At 31.8% G+C, this 22,401-nt stretch overlaps 2 protein-coding genes across 3 annotated transcripts in view; both read left to right on the top strand.

Annotated features, from left to right (window-relative positions):
* The window catches only part of LOC142240010 (putative chitinase 10), a 51,171-nt gene that overhangs the window by 10,406 nt on the left and 18,364 nt on the right, over positions 1-22,401 (top strand). Inside the window, exons 2-8 of the mRNA XM_075311729.1 lie at positions 3,492-3,653; positions 3,715-3,985; positions 4,769-4,986; positions 5,057-5,403; positions 5,501-5,533; positions 20,932-21,094; positions 21,644-21,808. Of these exons, the coding sequence (XP_075167844.1) occupies positions 3,492-3,653; positions 3,715-3,985; positions 4,769-4,986; positions 5,057-5,403; positions 5,501-5,533; positions 20,932-21,094; positions 21,644-21,808 (1,359 nt within the window). The remainder of the gene's footprint in view (positions 1-3,491; positions 3,654-3,714; positions 3,986-4,768; positions 4,987-5,056; positions 5,404-5,500; positions 5,534-20,931; positions 21,095-21,643; positions 21,809-22,401) is intronic.
* On the top strand, positions 11,219-20,537 carry LOC142238492 (chitinase-3-like protein 2). 2 transcript variants are annotated; one of them, XM_075310157.1, is made up of 6 exons: positions 11,219-11,406; positions 11,597-11,776; positions 11,967-12,234; positions 16,654-16,838; positions 16,916-16,957; positions 17,019-17,491. In XM_075310157.1, exons 1-6 carry the CDS (start codon positions 11,310-11,312, stop codon positions 17,435-17,437), a joined length of 1,191 nt encoding a protein of 396 aa, XP_075166272.1. In that variant the 5' UTR covers positions 11,219-11,309; the 3' UTR covers positions 17,438-17,491. The 2 variants fall into 2 exon arrangements, with proteins under 2 accessions (XP_075166272.1, XP_075166273.1); XM_075310158.1 differs by lacking the exons at positions 16,654-16,838; positions 16,916-16,957; positions 17,019-17,491 and adding exons at positions 19,698-19,882; positions 19,956-19,997; positions 20,072-20,537 and having other exon boundaries at positions 11,225-11,406.

Genomic DNA, 22,401 nt, shown 5'->3' with positions numbered 1-22,401 from the left:
TTAAAAATATCAAAAAAGTCAAGCCTTGAAAATTTTACGGCTGAGATTAACCCCCAATCTCCACCATCGAAGGTGTGGTCGAACATAAGACGTTTTTGTGGGATCAACAATATTTCAGGAATTCATTGCGTAAAGTCTTTAAATGATTCTGGAACTTCGATCACAGATCCGGCGTTGATCGCCAATGAGTTGGGCCAGTATTGGTCGGAGGAATCTATGGATTCCAAGTTTCCTCGAAGTTTTAATGAGTCTAAGCTAGCGACGAACATTACCTTGAATTATGCTCCTTCGCGGTCTGCATTGGCTATAGAGGAAGATATAACCTTTTTGGAATTGAACTCAGTACTGAATCATTTCAGAGGGAAGACTCCAGGGGAGGATCGTGTGAACTATTCTATGCTGAAGAATATGCCAAGAGAACTTAAAGTAAGGGTGAATAATTTATTCAACAGGATTTTCCATACCAACATTCCACAGGCATATAAGCGTAGCCTCATTACCCCTATTCACAAATCAAACACAGATAGGTGTTACCTTACTTCCTATAGGCCTATATCCTTAAATCCCTGCTGTTCTAAAGTTCTAGATAAGATCATTGCCAACAGGCTATGGTGGTTTATTAACAAAAATAGACTCATTAATAGCCAGCAAATTGCCTTCAAACAAGGGAAATCTGTAGCAGATAATCTATTATACTTAGACAATTTGATTACAGATTCACTTTCAAATAGAGGCCATTTATCAGTTATTTCGTTGGATTTTACAAAGGCATTCGACAAGATTGGCATTCACACGATTATCGATCAACTAAAAGAATGGAAACTAGGTCCTAAAATTATTAGATATATTTTCAATTTCATGAAGAACCGGCAGTTTAGAGTGAGAGTCGGATCACAGATTTCTCGCACCTTTGTCCTAAATAATGGAATTCCTCAAGGGTCACCCATATCAGTAGTGCTTTTCTTAATATCATATGAGAAACTTTGTGGAAGACTGAAAGTTCATAAGGAAATATCTTTCTGCGCATATGCTGATGATTTTTTGATTATAAAGCAATTGGCTAGAACTGCCGACTCTTTCGATATGAGCCCTATTTTTGAGGAAATATCCGAATGGTGTGACTATTCCGGTGCTAAGCTCTCGATACCCAAATGCAAACATCTTCATATATGTCGAAGGCGTTGTTGTACATTTCATCTATCCTTGGGTAATAATTCTATTGAAGAGGTTGAATCTATAAAGATACTAGGTATTTTCTTCGATTCAGATTATAGGTGGACCAGCCACATAAATTACTTGATTTCGTCGTTGTCCAAGAGAGTGGACATTGTCAAATGTCTTTCAGCTAGGAAATTTAAGACTAGTATTTTATCAATCCTTACAATTATAAGGTCACTGATAGTAAGTAAGATTCAATATGGACTATACATTTATGGATACACATCTAGGAGGAATTTACACAGAATTGAGGTTGTATATAACAATGCGATTCGCACAGCCTTAGGTGCCTTTAGAACAACACCTATACATAATTTGCTTTTTGAAGCAGATATGCCAACCATAGAGAATTTGCGTTCCCATGCAATAGCAAAGATGTACAAATCAATATTATCAAGCCAATGGACGCCAAATTTTTCACAAATTAGAAAAACTCTCAAGAGAACCAGGATGCTAAAAGTAGAATCTACTAATCATAAAATAATTGAGATTGCTAAACAACTCGATATACCTCATACACCAATTAGACCAGTTAAGTTTAACAACCCACCATGGCATTTAAAAGATTCGATAATCGAATCACTACGTATTCACAATAAGAAACACACATCGCAAGAAATATATAAACGTAAATTTTATGAAATTTATAACAAATTACCAGATTATGACTTCTTATACACGGACGGATCCAAGAACCAAGACTGTACTTCATACAGCGTGACCACTAGGGACTCTACCTTAATAACATCTTTACTACCTAGATATAGTTCTATATTTTCTGCTGAGATTATAGCGATTTCAAAGGCGGTTGAGTACTCTAAGCGCTCCCGTAGCAAACATGTTATTTGTACTGATTCTTTGGCAGCTGTGGACGCAATCACCAATATTAGTAATACAGACTACTATCCAAGCTATATCAGAGCTGAATTAATTGACAATTATCCTAATATTAAGTTACTATGGATTCCAGGACATGTAGGTATTACTGGCAACGAATATGCGGATGGCATAGCCAAGGACTCATTGTATTATCCGCTAGAAGTTACTTCAAATTATAACTGCAGGGATATTGATAGACATCTAGTAAAGCAGTTACAGCTTAGACATTTAGATGACTTTGAGAAAACATCTGTCTGGTATCAGAGAGCAAACTCAGCTAGGAACTCAGTTAAGCAGCTGCAACAGTTAAGAAATGTGTCGAGATACGATTTATGCGGTGTTATACGACTGAGACTAGGGCACACTAAGATAACACACCAGCGATATTTAGATGGGACAGTGTCCTCAAACTGTCCATTTTGTAATTTTTCTGAGAATGATGTAGAACATGTACTTGACCTTTGTACCCATTTTGAGGCAATCAGAACTGATTTATTTGGAAATACTAGACCATCAACTCTACTTAATTATAACGATCCTTTGCGTGTAGAGGAACTGATGACATATCTTAAAAGGACTAATTTAATTAACTCTTTATAAATAGTTGTTAAAATTAATCTCATTTATTCTATTGCGCTTAAGGCCTTTGCTGCCATAGCCTTTCTTTTTTTTTTAGCTTTTAATTTCTAATTATAAGTTAAATTTTTTAAATAAATAAATAAATAAATAACTTTTACATTCCTGGGTGGTGGTTACCTATCAACAAGATGGTGTTTTGGATGGCTACTGCGATAGCAGAACAGGAGGTACTGCTTAGACAACGTGTAGTTGTGCCTACGCACTGGGATGATCTTGATCTCCGCATAAAGGTGATCCAGGTGTGTACTACGAAGGCAAATCCAATCCTACGGCGGCGGGTTCTACGCACCGGATTGACCCGATGGATCCAGCTCATCGGTCAGCGGCTGCCACGTCAGTGTACGTGTTGTTTCCTCCTTGTATTGTGTTCTGTCTCTGCGTCACCCCTACATCTTGTCCTGGTGCATCTTCTTCTAGTCTTTATGCAGTTACGACTGCATTTGTCAATGCCGGTATACTGCCTTGCGAACAGTGTTATTTTGCTTATTTGCAATTATATTAGCTTAATTTAATTGAATTTATTATATTATAATTTTAGTTAAAATAACTTAATATATATATATATATATATATATATATATATATATATATATATATATATATATATATATATATATATATATATATATATATATATATATATATATATATATATATATATATATATATATATATATATATATATATATATATATATATATATATATGTTCTTAAAATGGTATAAAGTTCTGCAATTTCTCATCATCAAATTTAGATAAAATGATCAACTGCTATATTCTTCCGTGGTCCAATGCTAAACATAGTTCAATAAATTTCCAACCGGAAATGGTCAATGCATCATTGTGTACTCATGTTAGCTATGGTTACTTTGGTTTCGATGAACGAGGGAATTTTGATTCATCGACGACAAATTTGGGTAAGGAAATGATTCTGAAGGGATTCCCAATATAAAGATTCGTTCATTACATATTCCGCAGCTTTGGTGAGACGCCTTACTAAGTTGAGAACCTCAAATCCAAAATTAAAACTCATAGCGGTTGTTGGTGGTCCAGCTCAAAGCTCTAAAAAATTTTCAAAAATGGTTGAAAATTATTTTTTCCGTTGGACTTTCATTGATACCTGTTTGACGTTCTTGTTGTCGAAACTATTAGATGGTCTCGAAATACATTGGCTTTATCCCGGCAGCGATCCATCACGTCCAAGCGATAGGGAAAATTTTGTAACTCTTTTGAAAGAAATGAATGAGACGTAAGTGTGATAGAAGATTTGTGGATTCTACGAGAAGTTGTCGTAAAAAGCTCTTGCGATTATTCAAATCAAATATGCTTAAAATTTTAGCAATTAGTTTTCCGAATTATTGCCACCGAAATTTCTTAAGATATTGCAAAGCATTAAGGGTGGGATTTCTTTCGGTTGGACTTGCGTACACAGAAAAAAATATCACCAAAATATTTCCAATTAAAATGTTAATTGAAGTTGAAAATTTTTTCAATTAATAAATTAATTGATACAATTAACTTTTTAATCATGATAAAAACATTAAGTTAATTAAGTCAATGATTGAAAATTTTAAAATTTTTAATTAAAAAATTAATTGATACAATTATTTTTTAATCAAATTCTGAAGACTAATTCAGTTAAAAAAAGTGCTGATTTTTTTTAAAATTTTTAATTAAAAATGTATTTCAAACAATCATTTGTTAATCCAAATAAAAACTCTAAGCCAATTCAGAGAGTAACTAAAAATATTTACCTTTTTTAATTAATAAATTAATTGAGTTTGGCAATCAGCATCAATTAAATTTTTAATTGAATCAATTAAAAACTAATTGACATTTGCTGAAAAAATCAATTAATTTTTTAATCAAGAATTTTTTCTATGCCCAATTAAAACTATGATTGATACTATCATTTTCGTGATTGAAGACATTTCAATTAAAAAATTAATTGGATCAATTAATTTGGTGATTGAATCAGAAAAAAATTGTTTGTGTGTATCCATGTTTAAAAATTCGTAAAACTTTTTCGTAGACTCAAACCCCATAACTTTGATTTTGGAATCTCGGTGCCTGGTAATATCGGTAATATTCGTGCATGGTATGATGTCCCCGAAATTGTGAAACATGTTGATTACATCAATGTTATGGCCTATAACTATACCGTTAATGCAAAATATCCATATCATTCTCCGCTCTATGGCCCTCCAGAGTCTACAGTAGAGGGTAGCATGCAATATTGGCTTGATAGTGGTATGTATGGGCTTTTCAAACTCCAGCTCTTTGTCATAAGAAAAATTGTATGCATTTCATGTTTCTATAGGAGCCCCTGCCAATAAGTTAAATTTGGGTGTAGCCTTAACTGGTCACATACTTGATAATCAAGATGGAACCAATATTGTTGAATATATGTCCCTATCGGATATATGTTACAAATTTAACTATGGCCTCAGACCTGAGTTTGATCCTATGAGGGGTGTTAGCTATGTAGCTATTCCAGATTTAACCATCAGCTATGAGAGTATTGCCACACTTGAAATGAAATTGGATTTTGTCAATAGACTTGATCTGAAAGGTGTAATGCTATGGACCCTGGGTCATGATGACTATGATGGGATGTGCGGTGAGAAATTTCCTCTATTGGAACTTGTTGCTGTAAAATTAGCAAAAGAAAATTAAAAGTCTGAATAAAGTAATAAAATGAAATGAAATATAGACTTACGGAAAGATCTAAGATTTTTATTTGTAAAATCTCTTTTTTATACAGTTCATTATATTTTTTACAAACCAACAAAAGCATGTGAGTCTGTGCATTGTTAATGTTTGTGTTTTGCACTATAAATTGTTATAATGATACTGGAAGAGTTGCCAAGCGTCATTATGGACATTCAAATGTAACTGCATCAACATCTGAAATGGTTCAGCGAGAAAACGAGTCAATGAGCCATTCGTAAACACCAACAAGTTTATGGTGTTTACGTACAAGAGTGGGAGAATAATATGTTACTAAATATTTTCTCTTAGGCCGAAAAAAGATAATTTTGAATGATTGATCCAATTAATTTTTAATTAAAGTTACTTATAAATCACCAACGTTAAATAAGAAATTAATTGATACCATTAAGTTTTTAATTGAATTTTATTTTAATTAAAATAATTGTTAAATCCATCAAATTTTTAATTGAACATAATAAGGTGTGCCAAAAATAGTGAGTATCGGTCTATGTTTTGATATAGCTCCCATATAGACCGATCTCCAAATTTTACTTCTTGGGCTTTTAGAATCCGTATTTTTTATCCAATTTGCCTGAAATTGGAAATCTAGAGGTATTTTAGGACCATAAAGCGGTGTGTCAAATATGGTGAGTATCGGTCCATGCGTTAGTATATCCCCCATATAGACCGATCTCCTGATTTTTCTTCTTGGGCTTATAAAATCCGTAGTTTTTATCCAATTTGCCTGAAATTGGCAATCTAGAGGTATTTTTGGACTGTAAAGAAGTGTGCCAAAAATGGCAAGTATCGGTCCATGTTTTGATATAGCCCCTATATAGACGGATCTACCGATTTTACTTTTTGGGCTTTTAGAATCCGTAGTTTTTGTCCAATTTGACTGAAATTGGCAATCTAGAGGTATTTTAAGACCGTAAAGAGTTGTGCCAAAAATGTTAAGTAACGGTCCATGTTTTGATATAGCCTCTATATGGACCGATATCCTGATTTTACTTCTTGGGCTAATTGAATCCGTAGTTTTTATCCAATTTACCTGAAATTGGAAAACTAGAGGTATTTTATGACCATAAAGAGGTGTGTCAAAAAATGGTGAGTATCGGTCCATGTTTTAGTATAGCCCCCATATAGACCGATCTCCTGATTTTACTTCTTGGGCTTATAGAAACCGTAGTTTTTATCCAATTTGCCTGAAATTGGAAATCTCGAGGTATTTTAGGACCATAAAGAGGTGTGTCAAAAATGGTGAGTATCGGTCCATGCGTTAGTATAGCCCCCATATAGACCGATCTCCTGATTTTACTTCTTGGGCTTATAAAATCCGTAGTTTTTATCCAATTTGCCTGAAATTGGCAATCTAGAGGTATTTTAGGACCGTAAAGAGGTGTTCCAAAAATGTTAAGTAACGGTCCATGTTTTGATATAGCCCCTATATAGACCGATCTCCCGATTTTACTTTTTGGGCTTTTAGAATCCGTAGTTTTTATCCAATTTGCCTGAAATTGGAAATCTAGAGGTATTTTAGGACCTAAAGAGGTGTGCCAAAAAGGTGAGTATCGGACCATGGTTTGATATAGCCCCCATATAGACCGATCTCCCGATTTTACTTCTTGGGCTTATAGAATCCGTAGTTTTTATCCAATTTTCCTGAAAATGGCAATCTAGAGGTATTTTAGGACCGTAAAGAAGTGTGCCAAAAATGTTAAGTAACGATCCATGTTTTGATATAGCCCACATATAGACCGATTTTCCGATTTTACTTCTTGGGTTTATAGAAACCGTAGTTTTTATCCAATTTGCCTGAAATTGGCAATCTAGAGGTATTTTAGGACCGTAAAGAGGTGTGCCAAAAATGTTAAGTAACGGTCCATGTTTTGATATAGCCCAATTATAGACCGATTTTACTTCTTGGGCTTATAGAATCCGTAGTTTTTATCCAATTTGCTTGAAATTAGCAATCTAGAGGTATTTTAGGACCGTAAAGAAGTGTGCCAAAAATGTTAAGTAACGGTCCATGTTTTGATATAGCCCACATATAGACCAATTTTACTTCTTGGGCTTCTAGAATCCTTAGTTTTTTTGGAATTCGCTTGAAATCGGAAATCTAGAGGTATTTTAGGACCGTAAAGAGGTGTGCCATAAATGGTGAGTATCGGTCCATGTTTTGATATAGCCCCTATATAGACCGATCTCCTGATTTTACTTCTTGGGCTTATAAAATCCGTAGTTTTTATCCAATTTGCCTGAAATTGGCAATCTAGAGGTATTTTAGGACCGTAAATAGATGTGCCAGAAATGGTGAGTATCGGTCCATGTTTTGATATAGCCCCCATATAGACCGATCCCCAGATTTTACTTCTTAAGCTTCTACGGTCCGTGTATCGGATTTAGTTTTTATCAGTACATTTGGTAAGGCCTCCATATAGACCTGTTTCTCTTCTTGAGGGTATAGAATGCGCACTGATCATGAAAATTGGTTGAAACTGAATGTAGAATTTTCAGATTTTACTTCTCGTAATCATTTAAATAATGGGGGTAAAAATCTACAGATTTTAGATTTCAAATCAAGGAGTTATTTCATCATCTTCTTGCACACTTACAAGACATATTTATGATTCCTCTAAAACGCAAACAAAATTGGTTCTTATAAATCCAGAATCTGATATAGTCTTCGTAGGTAGAACCTTTGGAATTTATGTTATCTTCGGGAAGTTTACTGGTTGAACTGCTCTGGTTGGGAACATCTGTCATCAACATCCCCTGAAATTTTCAAAGGAAACTATAGTATTTGGTGGTGGGTATTTAAGATTCGGCCCGGCCGAACTTACTGCTGTATATACTTGTTAACATTCAATTCAAATTTTAATTGAAAAAATGTGCACAGAAAAAATAATTAAAATATTTAAAACACGAATTGATAAGATTAATTTTTTAATCTAACTAGAAACATTAACCCCCATTTTCATGAAGCCCCGTTAGTGCTACGTTACCTAACGAACTTCTATGTACATATCTGCCCTCTTGCGTATATATTCCACTTAGGAACATAACTGCTGAAAATTTTTCAGTTCAATTTAACCGGAGAAAATATATGTCCATTTTTCTTTCTGTTAACTGACAGTTAAAGCCTAACGGAGGTATGTTATTGCTGTATATACTTGTTCAAAAAGAAATTGAGTCACTTGAGTACGCAATTGAGTGCAATGACTGCGCACTGGAAATAAACAAAATCATTGTGAATTATCAAAAGACGTCTATACCTTCCTTGGTCTATGACAGCTACATTCACAAATATGTCTCAAAATTTTGTCAACATTTTATTTCTTTTTGTTTGTTATTGTTGGCTTCTCTTCAATCGTTATTGTTGTTTTTGATCTCAGCTTAAAGCCATGCATTGACTAAACTACAAGTGTAGCTTAACCAACAGAGGAAAAGTATGCTTGTCAAATTTATTTGGGCAAAGCCCTATAGACTGCAAGATGGTTGGATGTACAGCTGTTTCGGAATTACCACATTCCTCATCAGCATCCTCTACTTGCAGCAAAACTATCAACCAATTATCGGAATAAATTCGGGTAATTCACTCAACCCAAAGTGAAATTCACTCAACCCAAAGTGAACCACACTCGAACCCTCCGAAAAAAGTTTTATGATAGTTGGCCTTTGTCTAAATAAATCTTTGTACAAACATTTCTCGTTTCCTTTGCCACCGTCATATAATCAATGTGAGCGCAGTTGGTTGGGTTTATTTTGAGCGTGCTTCCTCTTACTTCACTCGTTTTTGTTTTTTTATTGTTGGTTTGTACTTCAATCATATTTGTTGTTTTGATCTCAGCTTTAAAACCATTGCGTTGACTAAACTACAAGAGTAGCTTAACTAACAGAGGAAAATAATGTTTGTCAAATTTATTTGGGCAAAGTTCTATAGACTGCAAGATGGTTGGATGGACGCACATTTCGAAATTACCACATTCCTCATAAGCATCCTCTACTTGCAGCAAAATTTTATTTCTATAGAAAATTTTGTCAAAATTTTATTTCTATAGAAAATTTTTTCAAAATTTTATTTCTATAGAACATTTTGTCAAAATTTTAATGCTATAGAAAATTTTGTCAAAATTTTATTGCTATAGAAAATTTTGTCAAAATTTTATTTCTTTAGAAATTTTTGTGAAAATTTTATTCCTATAGAAAATTTTGTGACAATTTTATTTCTATAGAAAATTTTGTCAAAATTTTATTTCTATAGAAAATTTTGTCAACATTTTATTTTTATAGAAAATTTTGTCAAAATTTTATTTATATAGAATATTTTGCGAAAATTTTATTTCTATAGAAAATTTTGTCAACATTTTATTTCTGTAGAAAATTTTCTAAAAATTTTATTTCTATAGAAAATATCTCAATATTTTATTTCTATAGAAAATTTTGTCAAGATTTTATTCCTATAGAAAATTTTCTAAAAATATTATTTCTATAGGAAATATCTCAATGTTTTATTTCTATAGAAGATTTTGTTATAATTTTATTTCTATAGAAAATTTGTTCAAAATTGTATTTCTATAGAAAATTTTGTCAAAATTTTATTTCTATAGAAAAATGTCTAAAAATGTTATTTCTATAGAAAATTTTGTCACAATTGTATTTCTGCAGAAAATTTTGTCAAAAATTTACTTCTATAGAAAATTTTGTAAAAATTTTATTTTTATAGAAAATTTTGTCAAAAATTATTTCAAAATTATATTTCTATATCTATTTGTCAAAATTTTATTTCTATAGAAAATTTGGTCAAAATTTTATTTCTATAGAGATTTTTGTCAAAGTTTTATTTCTATAGAAAATTTGTTCAAACTTTTATTTCTATAGAAAATTTTGTCAAAATTTTATTTCTATAGCAAAATGTCTAAAAATGTTATTTCTATAGAAAATTTTGTCAAAATTGTATTTCTGCAGAAAATTTTGTCAAAAAATTACTTCTGTAGAAAATTTTGTCAAAATTTTATTTCTAAAAAAATTTTGTCAAAAATTATTTCAAAATTGTATTTCTATAGAAATTTTTGTCAAAGTTTTATTTCTATTGACAATTTGGTCAAAATTTTATTTCTATAGAAGTTTTTGTCAAAGTTTTATTTCTATAGACAATTTGGTCAACATTTTATTTCTATGGAAAATTTTGTCAAAATTTTATTTCTATAGAAAATTTTGTCAAAATTTTATTTCTATAGAAAATTTTGTCAAAATTGTATTTCTATAGAAAATTTTGTCAAAATTGTGTTTCTGCAGCAAATTTTGTCAAAAATTTACTTCTATAGAAAATTTTATCAAAATTTTATTTCTATAGAAAATTTTGTCAAAATTTTATTTCTATAGAAAATTTCGTCAAAAATTATTTCAAAATTATTTTTCTATAGAAAACGTTGTCAAATTTTATTTCTATAGAGAATATCTCAACATTTTATTTCTATAGAAATTTTTGTCAAAATTTTATTTCTATAGAAAATTTTGTCAAAATTTTATTTCTATAGAAAATTTTGTCAAAATTTTATTTCTATAGAAAATGTTGTCAAAATTTTATTTCTATAGAAAATAAACAGAAAGCTTGAAGCCTCATGTGTGTGGGCTTTTTTTGTTTGTGCTGTTATATCAAAATATTTTACGAGCAAAGACTTCTCATAAATTATTGCTTGAAGAGAAAACAATTAAATATAGCTCCGATTGTACGTGTTATTGGAAACTAAAATATTAATGAAGAAATTTTAGCCAACATTTGCTTAGCAAACGTATTTCCATTTACGTAAGGTCATTTTATCTAATAGGCTACGGTTGGAGAACAGGACTACGAAATTATGTTAAAATTAAAGCTTAATATTTTGTTTATATCCGTTTTGGAAATTGCCATTGTTTTGGTATTTTGTGCCACTTCAACAGTTGCAGAAGATGAGGGTGAGTAATTAACAATTAACTACAGCCTTACATAATAGTCCTATAACTACATATAATGTTAAATTAAATTTAAATAATTAAGTTTAATGTGAAAATTAAATTAATAATTACAAGCTTATTGCTTGATTATTAAATCCAGTTTTGCTACCACTTCAAATGAATTTCTCATTATTTGTTTGGCAAATGATAGATTCACCCTTTGCACCTAGATTGATCAACTGCTATATTGGACCGTGGGTTAATGATAATCGTAAACCCGAAGAGGCTTTTCGACCAGAAATGATAAATGCCTCAGCTTGCACTCATGTCAGTTATTCTTTCTTTGGATTTGATGACCAAGGAAATTTTGATTCTTCGACTACAAGTCTGGGTAAGGATGATGATATGTCCAGAATATATTTCGATTTTGGGGCCTTTTCTTTAGAATAAGTAAAAGTTTGGGATTGCATTGAGACGGGAAGAGCATTCTTCAAACAGTTGTGCCAATCGAGAGGCACATAATATTTTTCCTACGTATTTCGTCTAATCTCGCTACTTCTTCGATTTTGCCTAATCTATAGAATGGATGAAACAAGGTTCGCTGTTAAAAGCTTCCAATCGTAATTTGAAAATCATAGCTGTGGTTGGTGGTCCTGTTCGAAGTTCTCAACAGTTTTCCAAAGTAATGGCCAATGAAAGATTCCGTCGGAATTTAGTTGAGACATGTACATTGTTTGTGCGTTCCAAACGCATAGATGGTATCGATATACATTGGATATATCCTGGCAGCGATGGACAACACGATGATAAGGAAAATTTTGTAATTTTTCTGCGTGAACTAAAAGCGAGGTAAGTGTGATGGATTCATGGATAGAGTACAGAGTCAAATTGAAAAATGATTGGGTACATATAAATTGAAATCAACTATAAATAGAATAATTAGCCATTAAAAATTTTTGGAACATCACTCACCATCTATTAACCTGTGCCACACTGTGGAACGGGGTATTATAAATTAGTGCATATGTTTGCAACACTAAGAAGGAGACCACATAGACATATGGTGTCTTTGACAATATTGCTCAGGGCCGGCCCCTGAGTCGATCTAGCCATGTCCGTCTGTCTGTGAACACATTTCTGTGATCAATGTCTAGGTCGCAATTTTAGTACAATCGACTTCAAATTTGGCACAAGTTTTGGGTCTGGATGGAACCCTATTGATTTTGCAAGAAATCGGTTTAGTTTTAGATATAGCTTCATATATATCTTTCGCCCGATATCTACTAATATGGCCCTAGAAGCCAGAATTACAGCCTGATTTGCTTTAAATTTTGCACAAGGAATACAAATTATAGTATCCTAAAGTGGGCCGAAGTTGGTTGAAAGCGGTTCAGATTTAAATATAGCCTGCACATATATCTTTCTTCCGATATGCACTTATATGGCTCCAGAAGCCAGAGTTTTGCCCTGATTTGCTTTAAATTTTGTACAGGGGGTAGAATTAATGTTCTCGATATATGTAACAGGTTGGCTGATAAGTCCCCGGTCTAACAAAGAAAAACAAATTTTTTTTGTCAAAATTCGTTTTTATTATTCAACATAGTTCCTTTCAAGAGCGATACAACGATTATAACAACCTTCCAATTTGTTGATACCATTTTGGTAGTACTCCTTCGGTTTTGCCTCAAAATATGCCTCAGTTTCGGTGATCACCTCTTCATTGCAGCCAAATTTTTTTCCCTGCGAACATCCTTTTGAGGTCTGAGAACAAGAAACAGTCACAGGGGGCCAGATCTGGAGAATACGGTGGGTGGGGAAGCAATTCGAAGCCCAATTCTTGAATTGTTGCCATCGTTCTCAATTAACTTGTGGCACGGTGCGTTGTCTTGGCGGAACAACACTTTTTATACCCTCCACCATAGGATGGGGGTATATTAACTTTGTCATTCCGTTTGTAACACATCGAAATATAGCTCTAAGACCCCATAAAGTATATATATTCTGGGTCGTGGTGAAATTCTGAGTCGATCTGAGCATGTCCGTCCGTCCGTCCGTCTGTTGAAATCACGCTAACTTCCGAACGAAACAAGCTATCGACTTGAAACTTGGCACAAGTAGTTGTTATTGATGTAGGCCGGATGGTATTGCAAATGGGCCATATCGGTCCACTTTTACGTATAGCCCCCATATAAACGGACCCCCCAAAATTGGCTTGCGATTGCTCTAAGAGAAGCAAATTTCATCCGATCCGGCTGAAATTTGGTACATGGTGTTAGTTTATGGACTCTAACAACCATGCAAAAATTGGTCCATATCGGTCCACTTTTACGTATAGCCCCCATATAAACGGACCCCCAAAATTGGCTTGCGATTGCTCTAAGAGAAGCAAATTTCATCCGATCCGGCTGAAATTTGTTACATGGTGTTAGTATATGGTCCCCAACAACCATGCAAAAATTGGTCCATATCGGACCACTTTTACGTATAGCCCCCATATAAACGGACCCCCAAAATTGGCTTGCGATTGCTCTAAGAGAAGCAAATTTCATCCGATCCGGCTGAAATTTAGTACATGGTGTTAGTTTATGGTCTCTAACAACAATGCAAAAATTGGTCCATATCGGTCCACTTTTACGTATAGCCCCCATATAAACGGACCCCCCAAAATTGGCTTACGATTGCTCTAAGAGAAGCAAATTTCATCCGATCCGGCTGAAATTTGGTACATGGTGTTAGTTTATGGTCTCTAACAACCATGCAAAAATTGGTCCATATCGGTCCACTTTTACGTATAGCCCCCATATAAACGGACCCCCAAATTTGGCTTGCGATTGCTCTAAGAGAAGCAAATTTCATCCGATCCGGCTGAAATTTGGTACATGGTGTTGGTATATGTTCTATAATGACCATGCAAAAATTGGTCCACATCGGCCCATAATTATATATAGCCCCCATATAAATCGATCCCCAGATTTGTCCTCCGGAGCCTCTTGGAGGAGCAAAATTCATCCGATCCGGTTGAAATTTGGAACATGGTGTTAGAATGTGGTCTCTAACAAGCACGCAAGAATTGCTCCATATCGGTCCATAATTATATATAGCCCCCATATAAACCGTTCCCCAGATTTGATCTCCGGAGCCTCTTGGAGGAGCAAACTTCATCCGATCCGGTTGAAATCTTAGTATAAGGCCGCTAATAGCCATGCCAAAATTGGTCCATATCGGTCTACAGTTATATATAGCCGATCCCCAATCACACAAAAAGTGGTCCATATCGGTTCATAATCATGGTTGCCACTCGAGCCAAAAATAATCTACCAAAATTTTATTTCTATAGAAAATTTTGTCAAAATTTTATTTCTATAGAAAATTTTGTCAAAATTTTATTTCTGTAGAAAATTTTTTCCAAATTTTATTTCTATTGAAACATTTTTCCAAATTTTATTTCTATAGAAAATGTTGTCAAAATTTTATTTCTATAGAAACTTTAAACTTAATTATATACGTATTTAATCGGCCTTTTTTAGTTTAATATATACCACGTATGGACTATGTGGTATATATTACGGTGTTAGGAAGTTTTAAGATACCTTGCCATCGGCAAGTGTTACCGCAACCCAAGTAATTCGATTGTGGATGACAGTCTTCAGTAGAAGTTTCTACGCAATCCATGGTGGAGGGTACATAAGATTCGAGCCTGGCCGAACTTACGGCCGTATATACTAGTTTTACTTAAAAATGTCTGGAAGAAGCCTGTGGGAAAAATCATAAAATTATGTACCGAGTTCCCATTTATCGACAATCCTCTACTTTCTACTTTCAAAAAATCAGGCAAAGGGTAAAGCCCCTCCTTCGCTCGTCCCCGACGAGATATCGTAAATTCACGTACTCTATATTCATTTCACAAACAACCCAACTTCACTATTCCCCTTCCCCTTAATCATCTTCCCTAAATTTCAAGTAAATAGGAGTAGGTTAAATTTTCCTCTATTTTTTGTAAAGGGACGTAATTTTCTTTGAAAATTCCAAGAAAATCTATAAACTTTCCTTCAAGTTTCATAGTGTGGAGCAAGGAGAAGGTTCCCGTCCAAATACCCAAAAATCAAGTACAACATAATGATTTTATAACCTTCCCCTACGGCCTTTGCAAATTTCAAGTAAACTTGAGAATTTTAGTTTTTTTTTCAATTTTAGAGGAGGTCTCCCTCCCCGTCCCAATATCGAAAAATGATAGAGCGTATATTGTCTAGACGTCCCAGAAAACATCAAGCTAATTATAAACCCAATTTTTAAACACCATGGCAAGGGGGGTACCTTTATCCTTCCGAATATCACAAAATCAGATATCGGCCTGGCCGAACTTACGGCCGCATATACTTGTTTCTTCTTCATATGTGGCCGTTTTGCTGCGATTTCGACCTTCAAACGCTCCAGTAACACCATATAGTAGTCACTGTTGATGGTTTTTCCCTTCTCAAGATAATCGATAAAAATTATTCCATGCGCATCCCAAAAAGCAAAGGCCATTACTTTGCCAGCGGACTTTTGAGTCTTTCCACGCTTCGGAGACGGTTCACCGGTCGCTGTCCACTCAGCCGACTGTCGATTGGACTCAGGAGTGTAGTGATGGAGCAATGGTTCATCCATTGTTACATATCGACGGAAAAACTCGGGTGTATTACGAGTTAACAGCTGCAAACACCGCTCAGAATCATCAACACGTTGCTGATGATTATTTTTTGCACAGAGCTTCCGCATATCCAAGCCAAGGTTTTGCTTCCACCGTATTTTTTCCCTTCAGAAAACAGTATTTTATCAAAACACGAAATTCCTTTTTTTCCATTTTTTTTTTCACAATAACAAAAGTTGCTTCACAAAAGACGCTCTATCTCACAAACTAATTGACTTACCGACGTCAAATTTTGAACATAGATGGCGTATGTTTCAGACCGGGGACTTATCAGCCAACCTGTTAAAAGAGCATTGATGAGTGTTCATTACAAGTACTAACTTAGATTAGAACTTAAATTTTTTGTGCTGGAAATAACAACATGTTATCGGACAAAACGATATATATTTGGCCTAAATCATGCCTTCAAGTAATGGATTTAATTTTACTACACCCGATATATGATATAAAGACCCCCCCAAACGGTAGAAGAATATCATCAATACAATTCACTTCAGGAACCATTTGATTATTAATGAAAATTTGTAGATTGTCTCTCGTTTCCCATGTCTTTTTCTCTGTCTTTCTCACTTTCGCAGACTCAAATCCCATGAATTGGGAATATCAGTGCCTGGCAATGTTGACATTGAAAGATCAGGGTATAATGTACGCGAAATAGTAAAACATGTCGATTACATAAATGTCATCGCCTTTAATTATACCTTGAGTTATAAATATCCTTACCATGCTCCATTGCGTGTAATGAACCGTTTGACTCCTAGTGGTATGTATAGCCTATAATGATATTATTGATTTCCAAAATTCCAATTATCCAAATCCAATGTGCTTCTCTCTAAACAGAGTTTTCTGTGGGTGTATCTATTCATAATTGGCATTCGAATGGTATGTATAGATAGCATTATCCAAAAATCTTTTCTCCTTTTATTATTCTTTTAATCTTAAGGAGTACCGTATAACAAAATGATCCTTGGTGTGGCCTTCATGGGTCATGAATATATTCGTCCTGAAGGGATCGATGTTATTACATACAAATCTTATATGGATTTATGTCAACTATATGGTCATGAACCTCAAATCAATGTTGAAGATGGAATTAACTTTGTTAAAATTCCAAATGGAATTGCTAGCTATGAGACTCGCAGCACACTTGGCATGAAATTAAATTTTGTCAATCAATGGCGAATCAGAGGTGTGATGATATGGTCACTTGGATATGATGATTATCTTGGCAAATGTGGTCGAAAATTTCCTCTATTTGATTTGGTGGTACGAAAAGTCGGTGGAAAATTTGCATGCGGCGGTATAACATGTTGCCCCAAAAAACTCAAAGATTTTAGCGAGTGCGTGAAGGATGCGAATTAGGGGATATCAAAAATCCTTGAAAATAAAATTAGCTATAACTGGAAAAAATATAAAGAGTTTTTCTAATTGTCTCAACAGCTTTTGTGATCGAAGAAATTTCTGCCTGAAAGATATTGCAATTGCTATCTAACGTATACGACTCTCGTATTCATAGTTCAATGCAGTAAACTTATTTCAATAGATCATTTTGTCAAAATTTTATTTCTATAGAACATTTTATTTCTGTAAATAATTTTGCCAAAAATTTTATTTTTATAGACAAGTTTGTCACAATATTATTTCTTTAAATATTTTATTTCGATAGAAAATTTTTGTAAAAGTTTTATTTCTATTGAAAAAAAAAAACTGTCAAAATTTTATTTCTATAGAAAAAATTTTGTCAAAATTGCATTTCTATAGAAAATTTTGTCAAAATTTTATTTCTATAAAAATTTTTGTCAACATTTTATTTCTATAGAAAATTTTATTTTTATCAAAAATTTTGTCCAAAATTTTATTTCTGTAAATATATTATTTAGAAAATTTTGTAAAAGTTTTATTTCTATTGAAAAAATTTTGTCAAAATTTCATTTCTATAGAAAATTTTGTCAAAATTTTATTTCTAAAGAAAATTTTATTTTCATAGAAAATTTATTCAGAATTTTATTTTTATAGAAAATGTTGTAAAAAATGTTTATAGAAAATTTTTGTTAAAATGTTATTTCTATAGAAAATTTTGTCAACATTTTATTTCTATAGAAAATTTTGTCAAAATTTTATTTCTATAGAATATTTTGTCAAAATTTTATTTCTATAAAAATTTTTGTCAACATTTTATTTCTATAGAAAATTTTGTTTTCATAGAAATTTTTTTCAGAATTTTATTTTTAGAAACTGTTGTAAAAAAAATGTTTATAGAAAATTTTGTCAACATTTTATTTCTATAGAAAATTTTATCAAAATTTTATTTCTATAGAGAATTTGTCAAAATTGTATTTCTATAGAAAATTTTGTCAACATTTTATTTCTATACAAAATTTTGTCGAAATTTTATTTCTATAGTCAATTTTTTTCTAAATTTTTAATTCTATAGAAAATTTTGTCAAAATTTTATTTCAATAGAAAATTTTGTAAAAATTTTATTTCTATAGAATATTTTGTCACAATTTTTTTTTATAGACAATTTTGTCAAAATTTTATTTCTATAGAAAATTTTATCTCTATAGAAAATTTTGTCAAAATTTTATTTCTATACAAAATTTTGTCAACATTTTATTTCTATAGAAACTTTTCTCGAAATTTTATTTCTATAGAAAATTTTGTCAAAGTTTTATTTCTATAAAATATTTTGTCACAATTTTTTTTTCTATAGAAAGTTTTTTCAAAATATTATTTTCATAGAAAATTTTTTCTGAATTTTATTCTTATAGAAAATGTTGTCAAACAATTTTTATAGAAAATTTTGTCAAAATTTTATTTATATAGAAAATTTTGTCAAAATTCTGTAAAAAGTTATGTCAAATTTTCTTTAGAAAGTTTTATCAAAATTTTATTTCTATTGAAAATTTTGTCACATTTTTTTTCTATATAAAATTTTGTCACAATTTTTTTCTATAGCAACATTTTGTCAAAATTGTATTTCTATAGAAAATTTTATCTCTATAGAAAATTTTGTCAAAATTTTATTTCTATAGAAAATTTTCTCGAAATTTTATTTCTATAGAAAATTTTGCCAAAATTTTATTTCTATAGAAAATTTTGTCAAAATTTTATTTTTATAGAAAATTTTGCCAAAATTTTATTTCTGTAGAAAATTTTGTCAAAATTTTATTTCTGTAGAAAATTTTATCAAAATTTTATTTCTATAGAAGATTTTTTCGAAATTTTATTTCAATAGAAAATTTTGTCAAAATTTTATTTCTAAAGAAAATTTTGTCAAAATTTTTCAAAATTTTCTTTCTATAGAAAATTTTGTCAAAATTTTATTTCCATTAAAATGTTCGTGACAATTTTTGTTTCTTTAGAAAATTTTGTCAGAATTTGATATCTATAGAAAATTTTGTCAACATTTTATTTCTATAGAAAATTTTGTCAAAATTTTATTTCTATAGAAAATGAAGTATCTTTTAGTTGAGGAATATTTTTGCAAGATCAAAGACACCCAAACGATGGAAGAAAATCATCAGGATAAATCACATCATGATTATCAATGGAAATTCGTGAACTCTTTCTCGATTATTATATCTTTCTTTCTTATTCTCTCCATCTAACTCTCTTATAGACTCAAATCCCATGAAGTAGGAATATCAGTTCCTGGCAATGTTGACATTGATAGATCAGGGTACGATGTACGCGAAATAGTGAAATATGTCGATTTCATCAATGTCATGGCCTTTAATTATACCTTGAGTTATGAATTCCCTTACCATGCTCCATTGCTTGTAATTAACCGATTGATTGCTAGTGGTATGTATAGCCTATAATGGTACCATGGATTTCCAAAATTCCAATTATATCTTTTGGCTTTCTCTCTAAACAGAGCTTTCGGTGGAGGTATCTATTTATAATTGGCATTCTAATGGTATGTATAGTGATCCAAACAGCGTTCGTTTTTTTCCCAATAATTTTTTTTGTTTTTGGTTTTTTGATCTGTAGGAGTTCCATATAATATAATGAACCTGGGTGTAGCCTTCATGGGTCATGAATATATTCGTCCTGAAGGGTACGATATTATTACATACAAATCTTATATGGATTTATGCCAACTATATGGTCATGAACCTCATATTAATGTTCATGGTGGAATTATCTTCGTTAAAATTCCATACGGCATTGTTAGCTATGAGACTACCAGCACACTTGGCATGAAATTGAATTTAGTCAATCAAAGGTGTATGAGAGGTGTTACAATATGGTCACTTGGATATGATGATTATCTTGGTAAATGTGGTCGAAAATTCCCTCTAATGGAATTGGTTGTAAAAAAAGTAGGTGGAAATGTTACTGCCCTAAAAAGTTAAAAGATTTTAGCGAGTGTTTGTTTACATGATTAGAATAAGAATGTAAAAAATTAGTGAATTTCAAAATAAATAAAAAAATATTTAACTGGAAATAATATAAAGAGATTGTTTAAAATTGTATTTAATCGAATATGAACAATTTTTTGTAATTTTTTGGTTGTAACGAACTCGTAGTGACCGGTATTTTCGGTGACAAAGTTTCCTTCGTCTTTTCAGGCCTATTGGATATTGTTTTGGCTTGCAAACTCGAAGGTTAGGTTATGTATCAGGCTCACTTAGACTATTCAGTCTATTGTGATAACACATTGGTAAACCGAAGGTTAGTGGTTAGTGGTCATTCTCCATCCGGTCAAAGATTAAGTTTTTTAGTGTGTACACATGTCATGACTAAAAACTTGTTGTAGCTCCACTTGTACGTGATATGGAAAAAGAAAACTTTAATTTATAAATTGTAGCTAAATTTTGCAAAGATAATATATTCACTGCATCTTATAGAAGATTGTAGAAAATAATTCTGCGGTGATTTGTGAAAGGGTAGTTATAGAATTCTGTTTAACCGAATCTATGTCGAGGTTACTTAATTTCTTGGTTCCGACAATTTTTGGAAATGTGCTACTCTTGATAGTTTATGCTACTTTGACAACTGCTGAAGAAGGTGGTGAGAAAGAAGCATATATACGAGGATAAGTTTAATCCTGAATAAATTTAAAATAACTGAATAAATATTTAATTACATATTTATATAAATTAATAATTTTAATTAAATAAATTTAGATTGAAGTGGATTTATTTCAATTAATTAATTAATTAAACTAATTAATTTTAATTGAACTAAATTACATGCAATCTAAACTGAATTACATTAATTCAAATTAAATTTAATTCAATTCAATTCAATCAATTTAATTTAAATTATATAGAGTTCAATTGAATAAAATAAATTACATTAAAATCAATTAAATTTTAATTGCAGTAAATTATATAAACTAGATAATTATATAAACTAGATTGCATTAATTGAAATTAAATTCAATTCAAACAAATTAATTTAAATAAAATCAAAATTAAATGAAGTAAATTACATTAATATCAAATAAATTAAATTAATTCACTTTAAATTATATTAATAATGAAAGCCCATACAATTTGAATAAATGAAATTAGTGAAATGAATTTAAACTAACTTAGTTATTTTCATATTCTACAGCTAAAATGATAAACTGCTATGTCGGTCCATGGGTCAATGATAATCGTAAACCGAAAGAGGCTTTTCGACCAGAAATGATAAATGCCTCAGCATGCACACATATCAGTTATGCTTTCTTTGGCTTCGATAAGCAAGGAAATCTTGATTCGTCGACTACAAATCTTGGTAAGGATGATATTTTACGTGAATTCAAAGTTTGCGGTTTTTCCACGGAGTGAACAATAGATTACCATTGCATCGGAACAGGAAGTGCAAGTTGTTTTGGCAATCAATTGCTTTTCATTGCGTTGGCCCCCCCTGCTTCCCCGATTAAGGAACAGGAATGGAAAATTCAGTACTATAGTACTTTTTGCAATACTTTTTCACCCTGGTCAGTGCCGTAATACCACCGCGTATGATTTAGTACCTTTTGTGTAGGCATTTTTGAGCCGATATCAGATTTATGGTGCAATAGTTTTGAAATTTTTTTTTACTATTTTTAGAAAGTCTTTAAAAAACTTATTTGCTAATAAATAATTGTTAACAAATTTGGGGAAACAGACAAGTTCATGCGTGAAGAAAATCTTGATTTTGTAAAAGCCATGGTAAAAAAAAAACACGAAGAATGTTTTTGTTGAAAAACGCATGTGATTCTATATTACGCTTCCACACGAATACTTTCTAGATAAGAGGTACTAAAATAATGCGAACCATTACAGTCACGGTCAAAACTTGAGACAAAAATAATCTACCAACATTTGGAGAAAATCTTACCAACA

The sequence above is a fragment of the Haematobia irritans genome, chromosome 5 (genome assembly GCF_050003625.1).
Source record: "Haematobia irritans isolate KBUSLIRL chromosome 5, ASM5000362v1, whole genome shotgun sequence".
In the NCBI taxonomy this organism is placed as follows: domain Eukaryota; kingdom Metazoa; phylum Arthropoda; class Insecta; order Diptera; family Muscidae; genus Haematobia; species Haematobia irritans.
Note: the sequence above shows the minus strand (reverse complement) of the source record. Positions and strands in the feature narration are given on the sequence as shown.

Excerpts from the sequence above, each read along its gene's own strand:
- LOC142238492 (XM_075310157.1), top strand. The coding sequence starts at position 11,310 with ATGTTAAAATTAAAGCTTAATATTTTGTTTATATCCGTTTTGGAAATT. Across the intron at positions 11,407-11,596 it reads AACAGTTGCAGAAGATGAGG|ATTCACCCTTTGCACCTAGA; the intron begins GTGAGTAATTAA and ends GGCAAATGATAG. Across the intron at positions 12,235-16,653 it reads CTGCGTGAACTAAAAGCGAG|ACTCAAATCCCATGAATTGG; the intron begins GTAAGTGTGATG and ends TCACTTTCGCAG.